Source organism: Panthera leo, chromosome E2 (assembly GCF_018350215.1).
Source record: "Panthera leo isolate Ple1 chromosome E2, P.leo_Ple1_pat1.1, whole genome shotgun sequence".
Classification (NCBI taxonomy): domain Eukaryota; kingdom Metazoa; phylum Chordata; class Mammalia; order Carnivora; family Felidae; genus Panthera; species Panthera leo.
Genome location: NC_056693.1, coordinates 12,396,463 through 12,417,436, shown reverse-complemented (window position 1 = coordinate 12,417,436; position 20,974 = coordinate 12,396,463). Strand labels below are relative to the sequence as shown.

At 45.7% G+C, this 20,974-nt stretch overlaps 1 protein-coding gene across 1 annotated transcript in view; it reads left to right on the top strand.

Annotated features, from left to right (window-relative positions):
- The window catches only part of LOC122208904, a 69,016-nt gene that overhangs the window by 12,082 nt on the left and 35,960 nt on the right, over positions 1–20,974 (top strand). Inside the window, exons 2-8 of the mRNA XM_042920354.1 lie at positions 2,316–2,598; positions 3,497–3,650; positions 3,743–3,815; positions 6,342–6,392; positions 10,545–10,671; positions 11,757–11,852; positions 16,285–18,115. Coding sequence (XP_042776288.1) covers positions 6,378–6,392; positions 10,545–10,671; positions 11,757–11,852; positions 16,285–18,115 — 2,069 coding nt within the window. The 5' untranslated portion in view covers positions 2,316–2,598; positions 3,497–3,650; positions 3,743–3,815; positions 6,342–6,377. The remainder of the gene's footprint in view (positions 1–2,315; positions 2,599–3,496; positions 3,651–3,742; positions 3,816–6,341; positions 6,393–10,544; positions 10,672–11,756; positions 11,853–16,284; positions 18,116–20,974) is intronic.

Below are 20,974 nucleotides of genomic sequence, written 5' to 3'. Positions count from 1 at the left end.
TTCCATTACTCTTTTAGGTCATTAATTCGTTGCTCTGCTTCTTCCAGCCTGCTCTTCCTTCCATTAAGCGTGTTTCTCGTTTCATTCATTGAGCCCTTAATCTCCATGTTATTCTTTATCTCTGTGATAATGGTCTTACTGAAGTCTTTCACTCTTTTCTCAAGTCCAGTGAGTATCTTTATGATCATTACTGTAAATTCTCTATTAGGCATGTTACTTGAATCTGTGTCACTTCTGTTGCTGGCCATGGGCTTGTTCTGGTCTTTCGTTTGGAACAGATTCCTCCGTGTTCTCATTTTGTCTGAGTCTCTGCGCCTGTTTCTCGGTGTTAGGAAAGTCAGCTACGTCTCCTGTAGTTGATGGTTATGGGCTCACGAAGAAGAGGTCCTCCAGTTCCTGCAACGTAGTGTCCTCTGTTTTCCCAGGGCCTGGTGCTTCCGGAGTGTCTCCAGTGTGTGCTGTGTGCACTCTGCTTGGTTTAAGCAAGAGTTTAAATTTAAAGAGTGTCAGTGCTGCTCTGGTTCCTGCAGGTGGCTCTGTGTTTATGCTAAGGGGCGGGGGATGAAAATGGCACCTGCCAGCTTCTTTGTTCCGGGGGGGCCTCTCCGTGAATGCTGCCTCTCTGGAACACACTCCGAGATGAGCTAATAACCTCCCCACTGTGTGTGCCCCAGGCGCGCTTCAGATCGCTGTTGCCACGTTGTGTGTCTGTGGTCTGGTTCTGTGCTGCCTTCTCTCCGAGAGCAGTCCCGGTGTCTCCCGGCTGTCCCCAAGCCAAGCCTGCTGACCTTTAATACTCCAGGCTTTCAGGGCGCCTGGGTGGCTCAGTCAGTTAGGCGTCCGACTTTGGCTCAGTTCGTGATCTTGTGGTTCATGGGTCCGGGCCCCCGTGGGGCTCTGTGCTGACAGCTCAGAGCCTGCAGCCTGCTTCGGGTTCTGTGTCTCCCTCTGTCTGCCCCTCCCATGCTTACTCACCATCTCTGTGTGTGTGTTTCTCTGTATCAAAAGCAAATAAACACTGAAACGAAACAAAACAAAAAAAAACCCCACCAGGCTTTCAGCCTCGCTGGTTGCAAGAACTCACGAAATTCAGCTTCTCTTTCTTTCCAAGCCCACGGCTCTGGGGATTCATTGTCCCTGTGCGCTCCCCTGCGTGCCAGTCTGTCCCTCGCCTTCTGTGCAACTGTGGCTCCCCCTTCACCGCTGAGGCCATCATCTGTTTCTCTCCAAAACTGCATCTCCACACTTCCTAACGTCTTCAGCCGGGCTTCTCCTCCACCCTTAGTGGAGTTTGTGCTTCCATTGTTCAGGTTGATTTCTGGGGTATTTACGATGGTTTCGTAGTTACCTAGTTGTGTTCGTGGGAGGAGGCGAGCTTAGGGTCCTCCTACTCCGCCCCCATCTCCCCCTCTCCAAGAAGGAGGTGATTCTTGACGTGGCTCTCCTAACAGTGCTCTCTGGCCCCAGCCACTTCCCCCTCGAGTCTCTCTGCTGAAAGAGTAATCTGTTTCCAACACAGAAGCAATCTTTTTACCCTCCCTTCCTCAAGGCCTTTGCTGCTTTCCTGCTGAAATGCAGATAAAACTGGGACGCACCTCACCAGAGTTTGTTTTTTTATGTTTACTTTTGAGAGACAGAGGCAGAGTGTGAGCAGGGGAGGGGCAGTGAGCGAGGGAGACCCAGAATCCGAAGCAGGCTCCAGGCTCTGAGCTGTCAGCACGGGGCTTGAACCCACAAACCGTGAGATCATGACCTGAGCCGAAGACAGACGTCTAACTGAGCCACCCAGGCGCCCCACATCACCATAATTTGAATCCTGCTTACCTGCTTATCTGTTGCTGCCTCTTGTTTGTATTCACTCCCATCATAACATATGTTCTCATGAGGTTTTCTAGCGATTCTGCTTCTTTTGGGCTAACAGAACTCCATCGTCCCCCACAGCTCAGCTAAAGCCATGTTTATGTAGGACCTGCTGTGTGGGCCGTGGGGCACCAGACCCTGTGCCCTACTCTGCCCTGTGGCAGTGTGTGATCACCAGACCGTGAGCCAGTTGGCACTGGGTAGTTGTCTTCCTTTCAGGGAGGTTTCCCTGAGTGTTCAGTGAATTAATAAACTCAGTTATTTAATGAAGAGTTTATAAATTAGCCTGTCTAATGCTTAACTATGTAGGCAGTGGGTTGGTGGTTCTGAATATTTTGATGGACACATTCTGTGGATTTTGTATCAGAAGTTCATGTAGGCACTGACTGTGAAGAGCAGACGTCACCTTCTAAGATGGCATTTAAGAAAATTCAGAGGCTCTTTTCCTTCCACAGATGACCTTGGTCTTGCAAATATCGTGAAAGAGCCGGAGGAAAGAGTTAGAAATAAAACCCCCACTCTCCAAATCCTCCCAACTGGGATCAGCCTCAAAATTTTACAACTCAAAAAAAAAAAAAAAAAAAAAAATCTTAGACCAATGAGTCTTGTCTTCCGTGTGCCTCCGCCTGTCTGCCTGGTGGCAGGTTCATTCGTCAAGACACTGACGCTGACTGCTGAGTGACTCCTGAGCAGTTTCTGTTACAAGCGCTGTTTCAGGTGCTTGAGCTGTAAAGCTGGGTAGGTGTTAATGACGAGGTTGATTTACCGATTACGTTCCTCCCCCCAGTAGGTGATGGAAAGATCTCCCCACGGAGCCCTCTTAACGAACAGAAGTTGTTGGGCAAGCAGTCAGAACCAAGTGAATCACAAATCCCGAAAGGGTATTTCTTCCAAGATTAGGAAGTTTTCCACTGCCCTTTTCCATACTAGCGTTCTTGTATCTAAAGATGGAGCAGTCACTAATAGTAATTAATAAATTGTCCAGCAGTGAACCAGTAATAATCCGTTAACCTGAGTACTTTCAGCTTCCACCCTCCCCAGAATCAGAATCCTACCCTGAGAGCTACAAGGAGAACTTGAATTCAGGCCACCAGTGTGGTTGGGTGGGTCGTTCACTGCCGGGGGGGCTCTCGCCTGTAAGGGGAGTGGTCTCTGGAATCTAGCCCACACACTGCTCAGCAAACAGTGCTCAGCTGCATCCACCCTGAGGAAAGGGATGGGGGGGGAGGAGTCCTTGACGGTTCCATGTAAAGCGGCTATATGGGTAACCCGTATTGAATGTTTTAGCTGCAGACTCTGTTTCAAATGTTTGATGGATAGTCACGTAGGCTGAGTACCCTTCCCCTGAGGTTGGTAGTATTATTGTTGTCATTATCATTATTGTTTCCAATTTATAGATTGGAATTTGAGGCACAAAGTAGTAGCAAGTTGGGGATGCCACTGTTCCCGTCCTGGTCGTCTGATTCCAGAGCCTACGCCCTTCATGACTCTGTTCTCTTCTCCCTCAACTAGATCCTGTGGCTTCAGAGTCCTCCCCCTGTTTCTGTGTCTATCATCCCCAGCTCTCAGGCTCTCGTGTCCCTTTCTGTGAGACCTTAGAGTCCCGTCTGCTTGTTTTTGTCTTTACAAACCACAGAGGGACAAGACCTAGAATGCTGGTTCTGCGGTGAGAGCTGGATTCCGATTCTGCCCCTGCATCTTGACCTTACCAAGCTTCAGCTTCCTCGTCTGTTAAATAGGAGCGACTGTCCTCATCATCAGCGTTGATTGAGAACTTCCTAAAATGCCAGGTACAAAGCCAAGGGCATTGCGTGGATCTGCTTATTTATTCTCCCACAATACTCCTATGACTGAAATTCTGTTTTTATCTCCTTGTTAATAGCTGAGGATGGGCTCAGACGTGTAGGTGATTGGACCACAGTCACACGACTTGTACAAGAGTAGCTTCCTCACAGGTACGTGGGTGGCACCTCGGTGAAACTGCACATACCAAGCACTCTTCCAGGTCCCTGACGTGTACTCGGCGCCTATGTAATGTCACACATTGCCATTTTTGTTGTTTCTAACCATTTTCTACGATTACTGTAGCTTGTGAGTTCGAATGACCTATTGATTGCCTAACTTACAGTTAAACGAATCTTGCAGGGTCATAGGCTTTTATTAATTTGTCTTCCATCTTCGTGATAGTTTATACATATATATGTGTGTGTGTATATATTTTAATTAATTTATTTATTTTAAGAGAGGGAGAACGTGAGCAGGGGAGGGGCAGAGAGAGAAGGAGAGAGAGAGAACCCCAAGCAGGCTCCAAGCGGTCAGCACAGAGCTCGACACGGGGCTCGAACCCGCGAACGTGAGCTCACAACCTGAGTCGAAACCAAGAATGGGACGCTTAACTGACTGAGCTGCACAGATGCCCCTTGATATGGAGTCCTTTTTAAGGCCCTACTGTGAAACAGAGTCAACTTTACAAGATCTCATATCTTTCAAAAACCAGTCGTCCATAAAAAACCAGTTTTGTCCATGCAGACAAAACAGTTGTCTGCATAGTCAAATTCACAGAGAGAAAGTAGAATAGTGGTGACCAAGGGTAGAGGGGAGGGGTGATGGGGAGCTGCTGTTTAATGGATACAGAGGTTTAGTGGAGGGTGGTGAAAAAATTCTTGAGTTGGATGGTGGTGCTGGTTCACAACAAGAGGAATGCATGTAATGAACTGTACAGTACTTTAAAATGGTTGAAAATGGTAAATTTGGTGTTATGTATATTTTACACAGGGAAAAAAGTCATCCACGTAATCTTAAATATTATTGCAAAGACATCGTGTTATTTTTATTATTATTTTTTTTTTAATTTTTTTTTAACGTTTATTTTTGAGACAGAGAGAGACAGAGCATGAACAGGGGAGGGGCAGAGAGAGAGGGAGACGCAGAATCTGAAACAGGCTCCAGGCTCTGAGCTGTCAGCACAGAGCCTGACGCGGGGCTCGAACTCACGGACCGCGAGATCACGACCTGAGCCGAAGTCGGACGCTTAACCGACCAAGCCACCCAGGCGCCCCTAGACATCGTGTTAAGAATGACCGACCAAGACGGGGCGCCCGGGTGGCTCAGTCATTTGAGCATCCGACTTCGGCTCAGGTCATGATCTCGTGGTTTGTGGGTTCGAGCCCCACGTTGGGCTCTGTGCTGACAGTTCAGAGCTTGGAGCCTGCTTCGGAGTCTGTGTCTCTCTCTCTCTCTCTCTCTCTGCCCCTCCCCCACTCATGCTCTGTATCTCTCTGTCTCAGAAATAAATAAACATTAAAAAAAAATTAAATCAATAAAAAAAGAATGACCGACCAAGAGAGAATACCATATTTCAGAGGTTACAGCTGGTTTTCATAGGACAGAACAACAGCCTCTAAAGACACCATTGATAGAAGCCATTTATGAGGACAGGTGTTTTTGTTTTGTTTTGTTTTTTTAAGGTTTTTTGTTTTTTTTTTTAACGTTTATTTATTTTTGAGACAGAGAGAGACAAAGCATGAACGGGGGAGGGTCAGAGAGAGGGAGACACAGAATCTGAAACAGGCTCCAGGCTCTGAGCTGTCAGCACAGAGCCCGACGCGGGGCTCGAACTCACAGACCGCAAGATCATGACCTGAGCCGAAGTCGGCCGCTTAACCGACTGAGCCACCCAGGCGCCCCGGTGTTTTTGTTTTTTTTTTTTTTTAATGTTTTTATTTATTTTTGAGAGAGACAGTGTGCGAGTGGGGGAGGGGCAGACAGAGAGGGAGACACAGAATCTGAAGCAGGCTCCAGGCTCTGAGCTGTCAGCACAGAGCCCAGTGCTGGGCTCGATCCCACAAACTGCAAGATCATGACCTGAGCCACAGTCGGACGCTTAACCGACTGACCCACCCAGGCGCTTTGGGGACAGGTTTTATGTTAACGAATATTACCTGCTTTTCTGCAGCTACTCTGAAAGGGTTCTGTGTGCTTTGTGCCTGCTGGTTTAATTCTTAAAACAGTCCTATGAGGTAGGCATTGTTAATCCCTCCATTTTTGCAGGTGAAGGAATTCAGGCACGGAGATATTAATAATTTGTCCAAGATTTCACAACTAATAAGTAGCAGTACCATGAGCCTAAAACATTTGGCCCCAGAGACTGCTCTCTTAACTTGACTGTCAATTTCCACCTTCCCTAGGATCAGATTCATACCCTGAGAGTGACAAGGAGAACTTACATTAGGACCACCGTGTGTGCTTAGGTGGTTGTCCATTGTGCAGGGGCTCTCGGCTGAGGGGGTGGGTGAGTGGTCTCTGGAACCCAACCCACGCTCTGCTCATCGAGCCCCCTGAGGAAACGGCGCTTTTGCAAGTTCATATAAAGCATGAAACCTAGGTAGTGACGTATGTTAGCCATATGGGTTAGCGACAGTCTTGGCCAGACTCTGATGGTTTTGTTTTCTCCTTCCTCTTCCCTTTTTTTGCCTTCTCAGGACTCAGCCCTTCCCTAGAAGTAGAAGGAGGACAAAATGACCAAGTTCAAGGTGAGTTGGGCTTCCTTTCTAGATTTGAAATTACTGTCTCATTTCTCAATGAATAGTTGCATCCTTGAAAACAGTAGATTAATAGGCATTTCAAAACCTCTTCTGTGCCAGAGGATCACTACTTCTTACTTTAGTGTGGTTTAATTTTTTTTTTAATGTTGTTTATTCTTGAGAGACAGCAAGCCAGGGAGGGGCAGAGAGAGAGAGAGAGACAGGATGCGGAGCAGGCTCCACGTTGTCAGTGCAGAGCCCAGCGTGGGACTCAAACTCACGAACTGCCAGATCATGATCTGAGCTCAAGTTGGATGTTTAACTGACTGAGCCACCCAGGAGCCGCTAATACAGTTTAATTTTTGTTACTTTATTTTATCTTTCATAATTTCACGAATAAAATAGAGGAGAAAAGTGAATAGCAGTGGAAAAAGCCTCCCTAATTTTACTACTATTTTCCTTATAAAAACTGTTTCCATTTTCCCATGTCCTTTCCCTCATAGGCATCGGTAACTGTATATATATTTTTTTAATTATTTTTTTTTTAACATTTATTTATTTATTTCTGAGACAGAGAGAGACAGAGCATGAACGGGGGAGGGTCAGAGAGAGAGGGAGACACAGAATCTGAAACAGGCTCCAGGCTCTGAGCTGTCAGCACAGAGCCTGACGCAGGGCTTGAACTCATGGACCGCGAGATCATGACCTGAGCCGAAGTTGGATGCTTAGCCGACCGAGCCACCCAGGTGCCCTGGTAACTGTATATTTTTAATAGTTACATAAAAATTCTCAGATTATGCCTTTTCTAATTAATACAAATATATTTTCTACATTTTTTTAATTTAATTTTTTTTTTACATTTAGTTATTTTTGAGAGACAGAGCACGAGTAGGGGAGGGGCAGACAAAGAGGGAGACACAGGATCCAAAGCAGTCTCCAGGCTCTGAGCTGTCAGCACAGAGCCTGATGTGGGACTCGAACCCACGAACTGCGAGATCATGACCTGAACCAAAGTCTGACGCTTAACCGACTGAGCCACCCAGGTGCCCCTATTTCCTACATTTTTAATGGCTACATTATATTCCCTTATATTGATGTAGTCTGTGTGTATGTCTCATAACTTTTACCCCATTCACGGACATTCAGGTAGTTAAGAATTTTTACTATTTTATTTATTTTAATGTTTTATTTATTTTTGAGAGAGAGTGCAAGTCGGGGAGGGGCAGAGAGAGAGGGAGACAGGATCCCAAGCAGTGAGCAGTGACAGCAGTGAGCCTGATGTGGGGCTTGAACTCACGAACCGTCAGATCATGGCCTCAGCCAAAGTTGGATGCTCAACCGACTGAGCCACCCAGGCGCCCCCAGAATTTTTACTATTTCAAAGGACATTGTCATGATGAGCACCAGCTATTGTATAGAAGTGCCGAATCACTGTATCATATACCTGAGACTGATATTACACTGTATGTTAACTAACTGGGATTTAACAAAAATTAAAAAAAAATGAAAACTAGGAAAGTAAAATTATAATAAATTCTGATTTTTGACATACTTAAAAAAGAACATTGTAGTAACAGTTGGCCTAACGTAAACCGTTTTCCTCAAAAAGGAATTTTGAGGGGTTTGCCATTTTTTGTTAATGTTTTTAGGAATGTAAATTGAAAAAGTACCTTTGATAGGCAAAATCCTCAGGGATATTGTATGTAGAATACTCAGATATGACAGTGCAACCAGGTATAACTGATGCTTTGCACAGAGAGAACATTCTTCCATATTTTCCCATAAGAAAGCTAGATACTTGGGGCGTCTGGGTAGCTCAGTCAGTTAAGCATCCAGCTTCAGCTCAGGTCATGATATTGCGGTTCACGAGTTCAAGCCCCACATCGGGCTCTGTGCTGACAGCTCAGAGCCTGGATCCTGCTTCGGATTCTATGTCTCCCTCTCTTTCTACCACAACCCTGCTCACGCTGTGTCTCTCTGTTTCTCAAAAACAAATAAACATTAAAAAAAAATTAAAAAAAAAAGAAAGCTAGGTTCTTTCTCATCCATGTCTGAATTCTATCATGTACATGTTTTATTTACTGATTTATATTTTTTTATTTGGGTATTGATTGATTTTTATCAAAGTAATAATGTGCTTTTTTTTCCCCTCCCTCTTTTTTATTCTTTTCAGTTTTTTATTTAAATTTTAGTTAGAATAGTGTTGGTTTCAGAAGTAGAATTCAGTGATTCATCACTTACATACCACACCCAGTGCCTTTCCCAACAAGTGTCCTCCTGTACCCATCACCCATCCAGCCCATCCCCCTCCCACCTCCCTCCATCAACTGTCAGTGTGTTCTCTATCATGAAGAGTCTTTTATGGTTTGTTTCTTCCTCTTTTTCCTTTTTTTTCCCCCTCCCATATGTTCATCTGTTTTGTTTCTTAAATTCCACATATGAGTGAAATCATATGGTATTTGTCTTTCTGCTACTTACTTACTAGCATAATACCCTCTGGCTCCATCCGCGTCGTGGCAGGTGGCAAGATGTCATTCTTTTTGATGGCTCAGTAGTATTCCATTAGAAGGTACTTAATTTTATAAAGTCCAGTAGCACAGGGAGACATTCCAGATGCTTTTCTTACTGCGTTTAGCTTCCGACTGACCTTAAGAGGCAGTACTTTGTCTCCTCTGCATTTTAATTACAGAGACACAGGATTGTAGAATTTCAGAAAACTGTTTAAGTTCACACAGGAAAGCAAAGGTCTGACTGATCCAAAAAGACTCCGTGGATTTTTATTTGGATAAAGAGGGAGGCAAGGGCAAATAATTCTCCAGTCAGGGTCTTGGCCCTTCTACATGCACTTGGTTGCCCTATGCGTGGAAGACAGCACAGATAATACTGCCTCTGCATGGTCACTCTTGAGAGTCTCCTTCTTTAGGATCTCTGATGCTCATTCAGGACGCTTGGATGTGCAGGGCTCCGGCGATGAACACACAATTCTCATATGAAAAGTTAAGACAGGGGGCGCCTGGGTGGCTCAGTCGGTTAATCGTCCAACTTTGGCTCAGGTCATGATCCCAAGACTTGTAACTTCAAACCCCGAGTCAGACTCTGTGCTGACAGCTCACAGCCCGGAGCCTGCTTCGGATTCTGTGTCTCCCTCTCTCTCCGCCCCTCCCCTGCTCTCATGCTGTCTTGCTGTCTCTCAAAAATAAATAGACATTAAAAATTAAAAAAAAAGAAAAGTTAAGACAGTACTGTACATCAGCAATTCTTGACCGTGGGTGATCTTTGCCCCCAGGCAGTGTCTGGAAACATTTCTGGTGTCACCACTTGAGGGAGGCTTCTGGCTTCCAGTGCGTAGAAGCCCGGGATGCTGGTAAACATCCTGCGGTGCGTGAGACAGGCCCCCGCCCCAACAACAAACATTATCTGGCCCAAAATGTGTGTCGTGTCAAGGTCGAGAAACCATGCAGTGCACGAAGCTATACAAGAACAATAGCAAAACGTGGGTGACAGTATTTAAATATGTTTAAAAAAAAAAAAAAAGCTTCAAATCTCTAATAGAAATTTTGCAGTCATAAAGTAAAACTCTGGTTGGACTATGAGCAAAGAACATTAACTGGCAATGTACTGAAGCAAAAAATAAAAGATGGCCAGTAAATATATGAAAATACGATAGCTCGTTAATTACCGAATTAGTACCAAAAGAACAAGTTGCTTTTTACTGATCAAATTTCTTAGGACTCAGAAACACTGGTTATATTCAGTGTTGCGTATGATGTGGAGAATCAGGGATATTTATATTCTCTTGGGGGAAGCGTAAAATCCAGAGAAAGTTGAAAAGAAAACCTGGCGTTGTACATAGTAGTTTTGAAGTGGCGTAATCTTCGGCACTGCAATTTTTACTCCTTGGAACTTATCCTAGGAAAAGAATTAGACGGGAGGCTTGTATTTATGGAGAAGGTTGTTCTTTTCAGTATTTATTTTGAAAAGAAAAGAATGCCAGGTAAGACAGTATGTATTATTTGAAATGTTTAATCAGATAGTTGTGAAAATCTGTGGTCTCTGAAAATTTGGAACCACTCTGTACCCACCCTTTCCAGTTTTCTCAGTGCTCTTCCTCTGAGTGGCCATCGGGCGCAAGATTGAGCTTATGTGTGCTTGATGTCGTAGGAGGCAGTGACGTTCAAGGACGTGGCTGTGGTCTTCACCGAGGAGGAGCTGGGGCTGCTTGACCCCGCCCAGAAGAAGCTGTATGGAGACGTGATGCTGGAGAACTTCCGGAACCTGCTCTCTCTGGGTGAGGACAGGTGCTCTGTGACTGAATGTCACCCCCTCTGTGTGGTTTATTTACCCTCCGATGTGTGGGGCTTTGGAGCTCTTGACCTAGTTTCCAGTGTTCTAATCAGCATAAGACGCAGAGATGGCATTTTTCTGGTCATTCCCCCCCCCCCCCAACAAAGTTTGCGTTTTGTACATGAGCCGTAAATTGACACCATGACTGCTGTATCCACATTTTTGGCTTTTCTCCAGCTGTGGTCATTTCCAATTAGTGGGTCATAACACACATTTAGGGTATTGTACCAGCATTTTTAAAGTTTATTTATTTATTTTGAGTGACAGAGCATGAGTGGGGGAGGGGCCAAGAGAGAGGGGGACAGAGAATCCCAAGCAGGCTCTGGGCTGTCACACAGAGCCTGATGCGGGGCTTGAACTCACGAACCATGAGATCATGACCTGAGCCAAAAACCAAGAGTCAGGCGCTTAATTGACTGAGCCACCCAGGCTCCCCTATACCAGGATTTTTAATGAAATACAATAGGGTAGGGCACCTGGGTGGCTCAGTCAGTTAAGCATCAGACTTTGGCTCAGGTCGTGATCTCACAGTCTGTGGGTTCGAGCCCCGCATCGGGCTCTGTGCTGACAGCTCGGAGCCTGGAGCCTGTTTCAGATTCTGTGTCTCCCTCTCTTTCTGCCCCTCCCCTGCTCGCACTCTGTCTCTTTCTCTCTCTCTCTCTCTCTCCAAAATAAGTAAAAATTAAAAAAATTAAAAAGAAAAAAGAGCTACAATAGGGTAGAAAATGTCAGAGCCCTTGGCAATAACCACACATTGCAGCAGCAAAAACTACAGCCAGTTGCTGAAAATTGTGTGAGCAGTGGCGGAAAAAATCTGAAGCAAACAGACATTTTTTTACCCCAGTAGTTCACACCTAGATCTACATACCCTGGATTTTTGCAATAAAATGTCCTCCTCTGATGCATCATAATTAACAGTTTGGAAAACACTAATTTTGGTGTCCTAAACATGGTGTGGTGAAAACGCCTGTGTTGTGATTTTGGCCTCTGCTGTATTAATTTAAAATGTTTGTCCTTGCCTTTCCACAGGTCACCAACCCTTCACACCAGATGCAGTACCCCAGTTCAAGAGGGGAGGAAGGCTTTGGATGATAAAGGCAGCAACCCAGAGCCACGGCTCCTCAGGTGAGAGCCATGCGGCTCGGTCTGTCACGTCTCTTGTCACCTCCCCAGCTCTGGAGCAGGTCGCGGTCGGTGCCTTGTCTCTGAATTTCTGCAGCAGTTTTTAGCACTCTCCCTCTCTCCTTTGCTCATTTACAGTTGTTCTCCACTGGAAGTGACTCTTTTTTATTTTTTATTGTAGAGAGAGCGAGAGCAGGGGAGAGGGGCAGACAGACAAGGAACCTTAAGCAGGCTCCACGCTCCACACAGAGCCCGACACGGGGCTCCACCCCACGACCCTGGGATCATGACCTGAGCTGAAATCAAGAGTCAGGTGCTCAAGCGGACGGAGCCCCCCAGGAGCCCCTCGAAGTGATTCTTCTGCATGTTTGTCAGGTCTTGTCAGGCCTCTGCTTGAACCTCTGGTAGCTTCTTACCTGATTCAGAGCAGAATCTAAGTACTTACAGTGACTTCTGATGGCCCACCTGTCTGCTCCTTGCTCATCCTCCATCCCTCTGCAGACGTGACCTGTCGCTTTCCCCCATGCCTGTCTGTTCTGTCCAGTTTTGTCGCTCTGCTATGCTACCCGTGGCCCGGCCTTGTCACCCTCTACCTGTTCTTCCTTCTGTCATCCTCTACCTGTTCTTCCTTCTGTCATCCTCTTGGCCCCTCCCTTACCTCGAGTAAGTCCTTCTCAAATCCTAACTAACATCATAAGAAAGACGTTCCGTGACCACTGTGTTCCTGACCCCTTCTTCTTCCCCCGTTCTCCTTTCCCTTACCCCGACTGATTTGGTGTCTAGGCATTGATCACCGCTTACCATATTAACATATATTTTTGCTTCGCTCACTCTGTTCTCACTAGAATGTAATTATCAGGAGAGAAGAAATTCTGTTGCCTTTATTGCTATATCCTCAGTGTGTAGGTCAGACTTGGCAGAGGACAGGTGTGCTATAAATATTTGTTGTGTGAATGAATGAGCTGATAATGGTTACGTGGACTTTTCCCCATTAGTCGTGGACGTCCTTAAAGGGTGTTAAACAGAAATGTGTGGTGAAGGCATCGTCTAGAACAGCCCGTGATTATCGTGATTATCTAATCGAATGTAATTGATTAGGTCCTTTTAGATATGTGTAGATTTGTATCCATTAAACCATATCCGATGACAGCTTAACTTTGCACTTGTAACCACAGTGAATATCATTTCAGCTCTGTGGCTTTCCTGCAGGTTTTAGTAGTTAATCCTACTGTCTGAGTGAAGAACCACTTTTTAGAATGAAGAATCTGATAGCCAATTTGAGGCAGGTCTCCTATTAAGGAAAGTATCAGATATTAACTAGCTTTCACGTTAGTCTTTCCCTTCGTCGGTTTTCCTCATGGCAACCACCAACCTCATCCAAACAGTTAAAGAAAACAATGTCACCCACCACTATCCCTGTGTGTGTGTGTGTGTGTGTGTGTGTGTGTGTGTGTGTGTGTATAGTTCTAACATGCATTTTATCCAGAGAAACCTTTACTTACAAAGCACTTTTAATATTTTACCATTCTGCTAATGCTTGTCATAAGCCACTAAATTTATTTCAGACTCACTGAGTCCAACCTGTGGCTTGTAAAACAGTGGTGTTGTCCATACAGGAACATGTTTCTGTATCCATCAGAGTGACAGCCTGCTTTCGGAGTCATTATTCCTGAGGCTCTAAATATTGACTCCTATATGAAGAAGGAAAAGTTTTACACACATAGGAAGAGATTACAAAAATTCAGAAGGGGGTGCCTCGGTGGCTCAGTCGGTTAAGCATCTGACTCTTGATGTTGGCTCAGGTCATGATCTCACCGTTTGTGAGTTCAAACCCCACGTCGGGTTCTGCACTGACAGTGTGAAGCCTGCTTGGGATTCTCTCTCCCTCTCTCTCTGCCCCTCCCCCTCGTGTGTGTGTGCTTATGCCTTCTCTCTCTCAAAAATAGATAAGTAAACATTGAAAAAAATTTTTTCACAAGCAATCGATCCATAGGCCCCACAGCCAATTGTATGCCTTATGCTTTTTTTTTTTTTTCCTTCTTTCCTCTCAAGCGATTCTTGCCATGATTTTATGATCAACATGATTTTATCATCAGCAACATTCACTTAGGTTAGCCCTGCCTCTGGTGAAGCCTTTCAGCTTCCCAGCAAAGTTGCTGCTTCCATTCCTGTTATGGGTAACTTCCTTGAAAAAGCTCTTTTACTTTTGTAACAGAGCTCAGACTCTCGCAAAGAAGTCAAACTGGGGCTTATTTGTGTGTTCAACATGTACTTACGGAACGCTGCCATCTGGGAGTGCTGATAAAGCAATGAATGATCTAAGTGCTCGTCCTGGTGGATATTGCATTCAGGTGGGAGAAGACATAAAACAAAACGATAAAGGGCATAGGGGCGCCTGGGTGGCTCGGTCGGTTAAGCATCCGCCTTCGGCTCAGGTCACGATCTCGCGGTCCGTGAGTTCGAGCCCCGCGTTGGGCTCTGTGCCGACAGCTCAGAGCCTGGAGCCTGTTTCAGATTCTGTGTCTCCCTCTCTCTGTGACCCTCCCCCGTTCATGCTCTGTCTCTCTCTGTCTCAAAAATAAATAAACGATAAAAAAAAAAAAAAAAAAACGATAAAGGGCATAGATAGTGCATCTGATGTAATACGTGCCACGTAAAAACAACACAGGGTAAGGTGAATGCCGAGAAGATTGCTGGGGGTGTCAAGGGATAGGGAGAATTTCCTGCTGGATGCTGGATGGTGAAAGAGGCCTCACTGATGAGGTGTTATTTGAAGAGAGAGCTGAAAAGAAGTAGGTAGCAAGCTCTATAGTTTATTGACGGAACAGAGTCCCAAGGAGAACGTAGCTCTTCCTGACTGATCCTGGCTTGGAGAATCCACGCCACGCCCTGCTCCTTCTCACAGGTTCTTGGTCTGTTCTAAAAGATGAGCATCTCAGGGGGACCTGGTGGCTCAGTCAGTTAAGTGTCCTACTTCAGCTCACGTCATGGTCTTATGGCTTGTGGGTTCGAGCCCCGCATCGGGCTGTGTGTTGACAGCCCAGAGCCTGGAGCCTGCTCGGATTCTGTGTGTGTGTGTCTCTCTCTCTCTGCCCCTCCTCTGCTCACGCTCTGTCTCTCTCTCTCTCTCTCAAAAAAATAAATAAACATTAAAAAATTTTTTTTAAATGAATAAAAATAAAAGATGAGCTTCTGATTTTCCACTCTTTTTTCCCCCCCGAGGTGATAGGAACTTTATTGCTATGAGGTTTTAGAATAATGTATGTTAGTACCGTAAACCTCTTCCCCAGTTGCCGTCCTGAAGGACATTTTCCTGCTTATACTCTGAATTTCAGGCACTTGGGTGATAAGATCTGTTCTCCCAAACACCTGTCTTTCCAACCAACCCAGCACATCAAGGCTTCTAACATGGAATAAAGTCCAATGAAATAATTTGAAGCAAAGGTTTTCAGATGTGTTTTCAGCACATCTTCTGATCGTCTGTCTGTAAGGGTCCTGCTGGACATTTTGAGCATTTGGTCAGATGTGCATGCAGTAGGCAGAATTATGTGGAGACTATTTATTGGACACCTGGTTTAGCAAAAAAGAGAAAGCTTTTAGGTGGGTGCAGCTTCGTCTTTGGAAAGATTCCCTAGGAAGTGTTTTTCTTGATCTGCAATCACCAAATTTCTAACCTGTTTCTCACATATAAAACTTAGTATGATTCTAACTGGAATCATACTACATACTACATATCTCATTAACGTGTACTGAATAGGAGCCTGGTGGACCACCTCTAGGTTTTCGATGATAAAAATGGCAGGGTGTCACAGACTTTGAATCTGGGGTTCTCTCTTGTCCAGCAAGAGAGCGGACGCAGACTTGAATATGAGAGAGGCTAATGTCCGGGAGGAGACAAGCGTCCCGAGTAAGGGTCCTTGTTCCGTATTTATTAGGATCGGAAGGCTTACAAGTCTGCCTCTAACTGTTCCTCTACCTGTTTGTAGACATTTGCATCCTTTGGAAGCGGCTTTCCGCTCTGTGCTTTGTTCTGTGCTTGGCTTTTTCACCCTGTGGCAGCTTTCCACCTCAACCTTGTTAACCCATTGATGCAAGCTCCGGGAATTCTTAAACTTATTCCCTACAGTGTGGCGCCTGGGTGGCTCAGTCGGTTAAGTGTCCCACTTTGGCTCAGGTCATGATCTCACGGTTCATGAGTTTGAGCCCCGCATGGGGCTCACTGCTCTCAGCACAGAGACTGCTTGGGATCCTCTGTCCTCCTCCCACCCCTTCTCTGCTCCCGCTCTCTCTCAAAAATGAATAAACATTTTTTAAAAACGGTACCTTCTCCTGGTTCATGTTAAGCCTTCAGGTGTGGGCCTTAAGTTTATAACCTTGGTACCTCTGACCAAAGCATTTAATGTGCCCCATCTCTAAATTCTCTTTATCCTTTTAGGAGACAGGAATCTAAATGATGCGGAGACTCTTCAGGAAATTGGATTAAAGTACCTGCCACATGAAGAGCTTTTCTGCTCGCAGATCTGGCAACAGGTTACAAAGGAGTTAATCCAGAGCCAAGACGCCGTGGTAAATATTCAAGGAACTGGCTCTCAGCTGGAAAAACAGGGTGATGCACTCTATAAAGATGGGGAGTTTGGTAAAGGCTTTAATCAGACTTCGTGTCTTCAAATTCACCACAGAGACCACACAGGAGGAAACCCCTATAAGGGGGGAGAGTGTGAGGATGGTTTCATTGAGCACTCTCATCCTCAGACTCACCAGACAGCCCATGTGGGAGAGAAGCCCTATAAATGTGAAAAATGTGGAAACACCTTCCGCCGACTTTCAAGCCTTGAAGCCCATCAGAGAGCCCACAGCGGGGAGAAATCGTACAAACACGATACGTCGTGTAAGGGTCTCAGACGGAGGTCACGTCTTCGCCATCCGCAGAGAGCCCCCCCTGGAGAGAATCCACACAAGTACGAGGAGTGTGGGAGGAGCGTCCGGAGAAGCTCCCAGTGTCAAGCTCCTCTGGTAGTCCGCACGTTGGAGAAACCTTATAAATGTGAGGAGTGCGGGCAGAGCTTCAGCCAGGGCTCGTATCTTCGAGCCCACCAGAGAGTCCACGTGGGAAAGAAACCCTATAGATGTGAAGAGTGCGGGAAGGGCTTCAGTTGGCGTTCGCGACTGCAGGCTCACCAGCGAATCCACACAGGAGAGAAACCATACAAATGCGAGGCCTGTGGCAAGGGCTTTAGTTACAGCTCACACCTTAACATCCATTGTCGAATCCACACGGGAGAGAAACCCTATAAGTGTGAAGAGTGTGGGAAAGGCTTCAGTGTGGGCTCACACCTTCAGGCCCATCAGGTCAGCCACACTGGAGAGAAACCTTACAAATGCGAGGAGTGTGGGAAGGGCTTCTGTCGGGCCTCAAATCTTCTGGACCATCAGAGAGGCCACACTGGTGAGAAACCGTATCAGTGTGATGCCTGTGGAAAGGGCTTCAGTCGTAGCTCGGATTTTAACATTCACTTTAGAGTCCATACGGGAGAGAAACCCTATAAGTGTGAGGAGTGTGGGAAAGGCTTCAGTCAGGCCTCAAATCTTCTGGCCCATCAAAGAGGCCACACTGGAGAAAAACCATACAAGTGTGGTACATGTGGGAAGGGCTTCAGCCGGAGTTCAGATCTTAACGTTCATTGTAGAATCCACACGGGAGAGAAACCCTATAAATGTGAGAAGTGTGGTAAGGCCTTCAGTCAGTTCTCGAGTCTCCAGGTGCACCAGAGAGTCCACACTGGAGAGAAACCGTATCAGTGTGCGGAGTGTGGGAAGGGCTTCAGCGTGGGTTCACAGCTCCAAGCCCATCAGAGGTGCCACACTGGAGAGAAGCCGTACCAATGTGAGGAGTGCGGGAAAGGATTCTGTCGGGCCTCGAATTTTCTGGCTCATCGTGGCGTCCACACGGGAGAGAAACCGTACCGGTGTGACGTGTGCGGTAAGCGCTTCAGACAGAGATCCTATCTTCAAGCCCACCAGAGGGTCCACACTGGGGAGAAACCATACAAGTGCGAGGAGTGCGGGAAGGTCTTCAGTTGGAGCTCATACCTTCAAGCCCATCAGAGAGTCCACACTGGAGAGAAACCATACAAGTGTGAGGAGTGCGGGAAGGGGTTCAGTTGGAGCTCAAGCCTTATAATTCATCAGCGAGTGCATGCTGACGATGAGGGTGATAAAGACTTTCCCACCTCGGAGGATTCACGCAGGAAGGAAGCTCCAGAAAAGCGATAATGTTCTAATACCTCAAATGGGTGCCGAAACAATCCCGTTACCAGACCTGTCATAGGAGACAAAACATTTGTTGAAAGAGAGTCAGTATTTCAGCCGGAGCTCCACGTGTCCCAGTGGTTGGGCGACCACATAGCAGAGAAGCCTCATGAGAGCGGAGACTTACGTAAGGGCTTCATTTAGAACGTTGACACGTAGCAGATGTGCCACAGAAGAGAGGCTTAGGAGGGATGAGTCCGTCTTCCGCTAGAATATAAGCTCCAGGAGAGTAGAGATGCGTCGGCTGCCAAATCTATTCAGCCTTTCAGTGCCTCACACGTTGTAGGTGTTCGGTAACGTTCAATCAGTGTAGGGAGAAGAGTCATCGTTGAGATTTTTTTCTTCGGTTCGTCTCGCAAAATGTCTATGAGATGTACTTAGAAGAGGAAATCTGCAAGGCTTAGAGGACGTGTAAATTAGGCATGTGGGCTCATTTCCCCAACCCCACAGGTCCTGTGAACTGGTGTTTCTCAGCCTGTCGGGGGGTCCAAAAATCAATTCAGTGGGTTGTAACCAGCACTTACACGTGTGCGGATTCTTTATTGAGGTATAATTTGCATGCAGTAACATGCATAAATCTCAAGTTTACAGCTTCCTGAAGTTTTGCAAATGTATAACACTTGTGTAATCCTCACCCAAATTGATGTGTGCAGTATTTCTATTAAACCGGACTGTTTCCTTGTGTGCATTTCTAGTCATTCCCACCTCCGGTGGCGACAAGGATGATTTTTATACCTCACGTTGGTTGAGGCTGTTCTTGGACTTCCTGTGGCTTCAGTATGTACTCTTTTATGTCGGGATTCTTTGGATCAAACATGATCATCAAACATGAAAGCAAAGTTGAAAAAATTCAGTATCTATTCATGAGAAAAATTCCTCAGGGAGATAAGAGCCATCTATGAAAATTCTACAAGTTAGCATTCTTTAAAAAATTTTTTTAATGTTTATTTATTTCTGAGACAGAGCATGAGCAGGGGAGGGACAGAGAGAGAGGGAGACACAGAATCTGAAGCAGGATCCAGGCTCAGAGCTGTCGGCACAGAGCCCAACGCGGGGCTCGAACCCACGAACCCTGAGATCATGACCTGAGCCGAAGTCAGACACTTCGCCAACAGCCCCCCAGGCGCCCCTACAAGTTAGCATTCTTTTTAAAATTATTATTAAGGATTAATTTATATGCAGTAAATTGACTCTTTGGTGTAGGGTTCTTTGTTTTGGCAAATGATTACTATTGTATCACCGCCCCAACAGTCAAGACATGTAACAGTTCCGTGACCCCCTTGCCCTGAAATTCCTTTGTACTCTCGTGGTCAGCCCCTTCCCCATCACCCCTCCCTACCTTTGGCAACCCTCTACCTGCTCTCTCTATGCATAGTTTACTTTTTCTGGAATGTCCTAAAATGGAATCATTCAGACTGTAGTCTTTGGAGTCTGGCTTCTCCCACTTAATGCTTCTGAGATTCATCGATCTTGATGTGCGGATTGCTAGTCATTCCCCTTGTCGCTGAGTCGTGTTCTGTTACAGGAATGTACCACGTTTGGTTTATCCATTTATCACTTCAAGGATATTTGAGTTTCCAGTTGTTAGTGGTGATAAAGAAAACGGTGACTAGTGTTTGCATACAGGGCCGTGTATCAACACAAGTTTTCTTTGTCTTCGTAAATACTTAAGAGGGGGGTTGTATGCATGTTCAACTGTATGGAAAAGCTCACGGCTCTAAAATGGATGTACCGTTTTGTCTTCCCACCATCAGTGCGTATCAAAGTTTTGTTTTGTTTTTAGCATTTCGCTAGGTTCGTAGTGGCATCTTTCTTTGGTTTTAATTTACATTTCCCGGGGCACCTGGGTGTCTTAGTCGGTTGGGCATCTGACTTCGGCTCGGGTCATGATCTCATGGTTTGTGGGTTCGAGCCTTGCGTTGGGCTCTGTGCTGACAGCTCAGAGCCTGGACCCTGTTTCCAATTCTGTGTCTCCCTCTCTCTGACCCTCCCCCGCTCACACTCACTCTCTCTCTCAAAAATAAATAAACAATAAAAAAATTTTTTTAATTTACATTTCCCTGATGACTATGTTAGGCATCTTTCATATCTGAATGTTTGCTATACATGTATCTTTTCTTTGGGGGACTGTTCTCGAATTTTGAAAGTTTGTATGTTCTGGATGTATGTCCTTCTATGTTTTGCAAATGTTTTATCTCTGCGTATGGTTTATGTTTTTATTCCATTATCAGTATTTTTTAAATTATTTTTTTAATGTTTATTTATTTTTGAGAGAGAGGAAGACAGTAAGTGACAGGGGAAGGGGCAGAGAGAGAGGAAGACACAGAATCCGAAGCAGGCTCCAGGCTCTGAGCTGTCAGCACAGAGCCTGATGCGGGGTTTAAACCCATGAACAGTGAGATCATGACCTGAGCCAAAGTTGGACGCTTAACTGACTTAGCCACCCAGGCGCCCCCATTATCAGTATTTTTCACGAAGCAGGTGTTTTGTTTTTGATGAAGTTCAGTTTTCATCTTTTGTGGATTCTGCTTTTGGATTCAGATCTGAGAACTCTTCCTAATCCAAGGTCACAAAGCTTTTTCTCCTTTTTTTTCCTTAAGTTTATTTATTTTGAGAGTGAGACACGTGTGTGCGCGTGGATGGGGGAGGGGCAGAGAGAGGGGAAGAGAGAATCCCACGCAGGCTCCACACTGTCAGCACAGAGCCTGACATGGGGCTCCATCTCATGACCCATGAGATCGTGACCTGAGCTGAGATCAAGAGTCTGATATTTAACCAACTGAGCCACCCAGGTGCCCCTCTCCTCTTTTTTATCT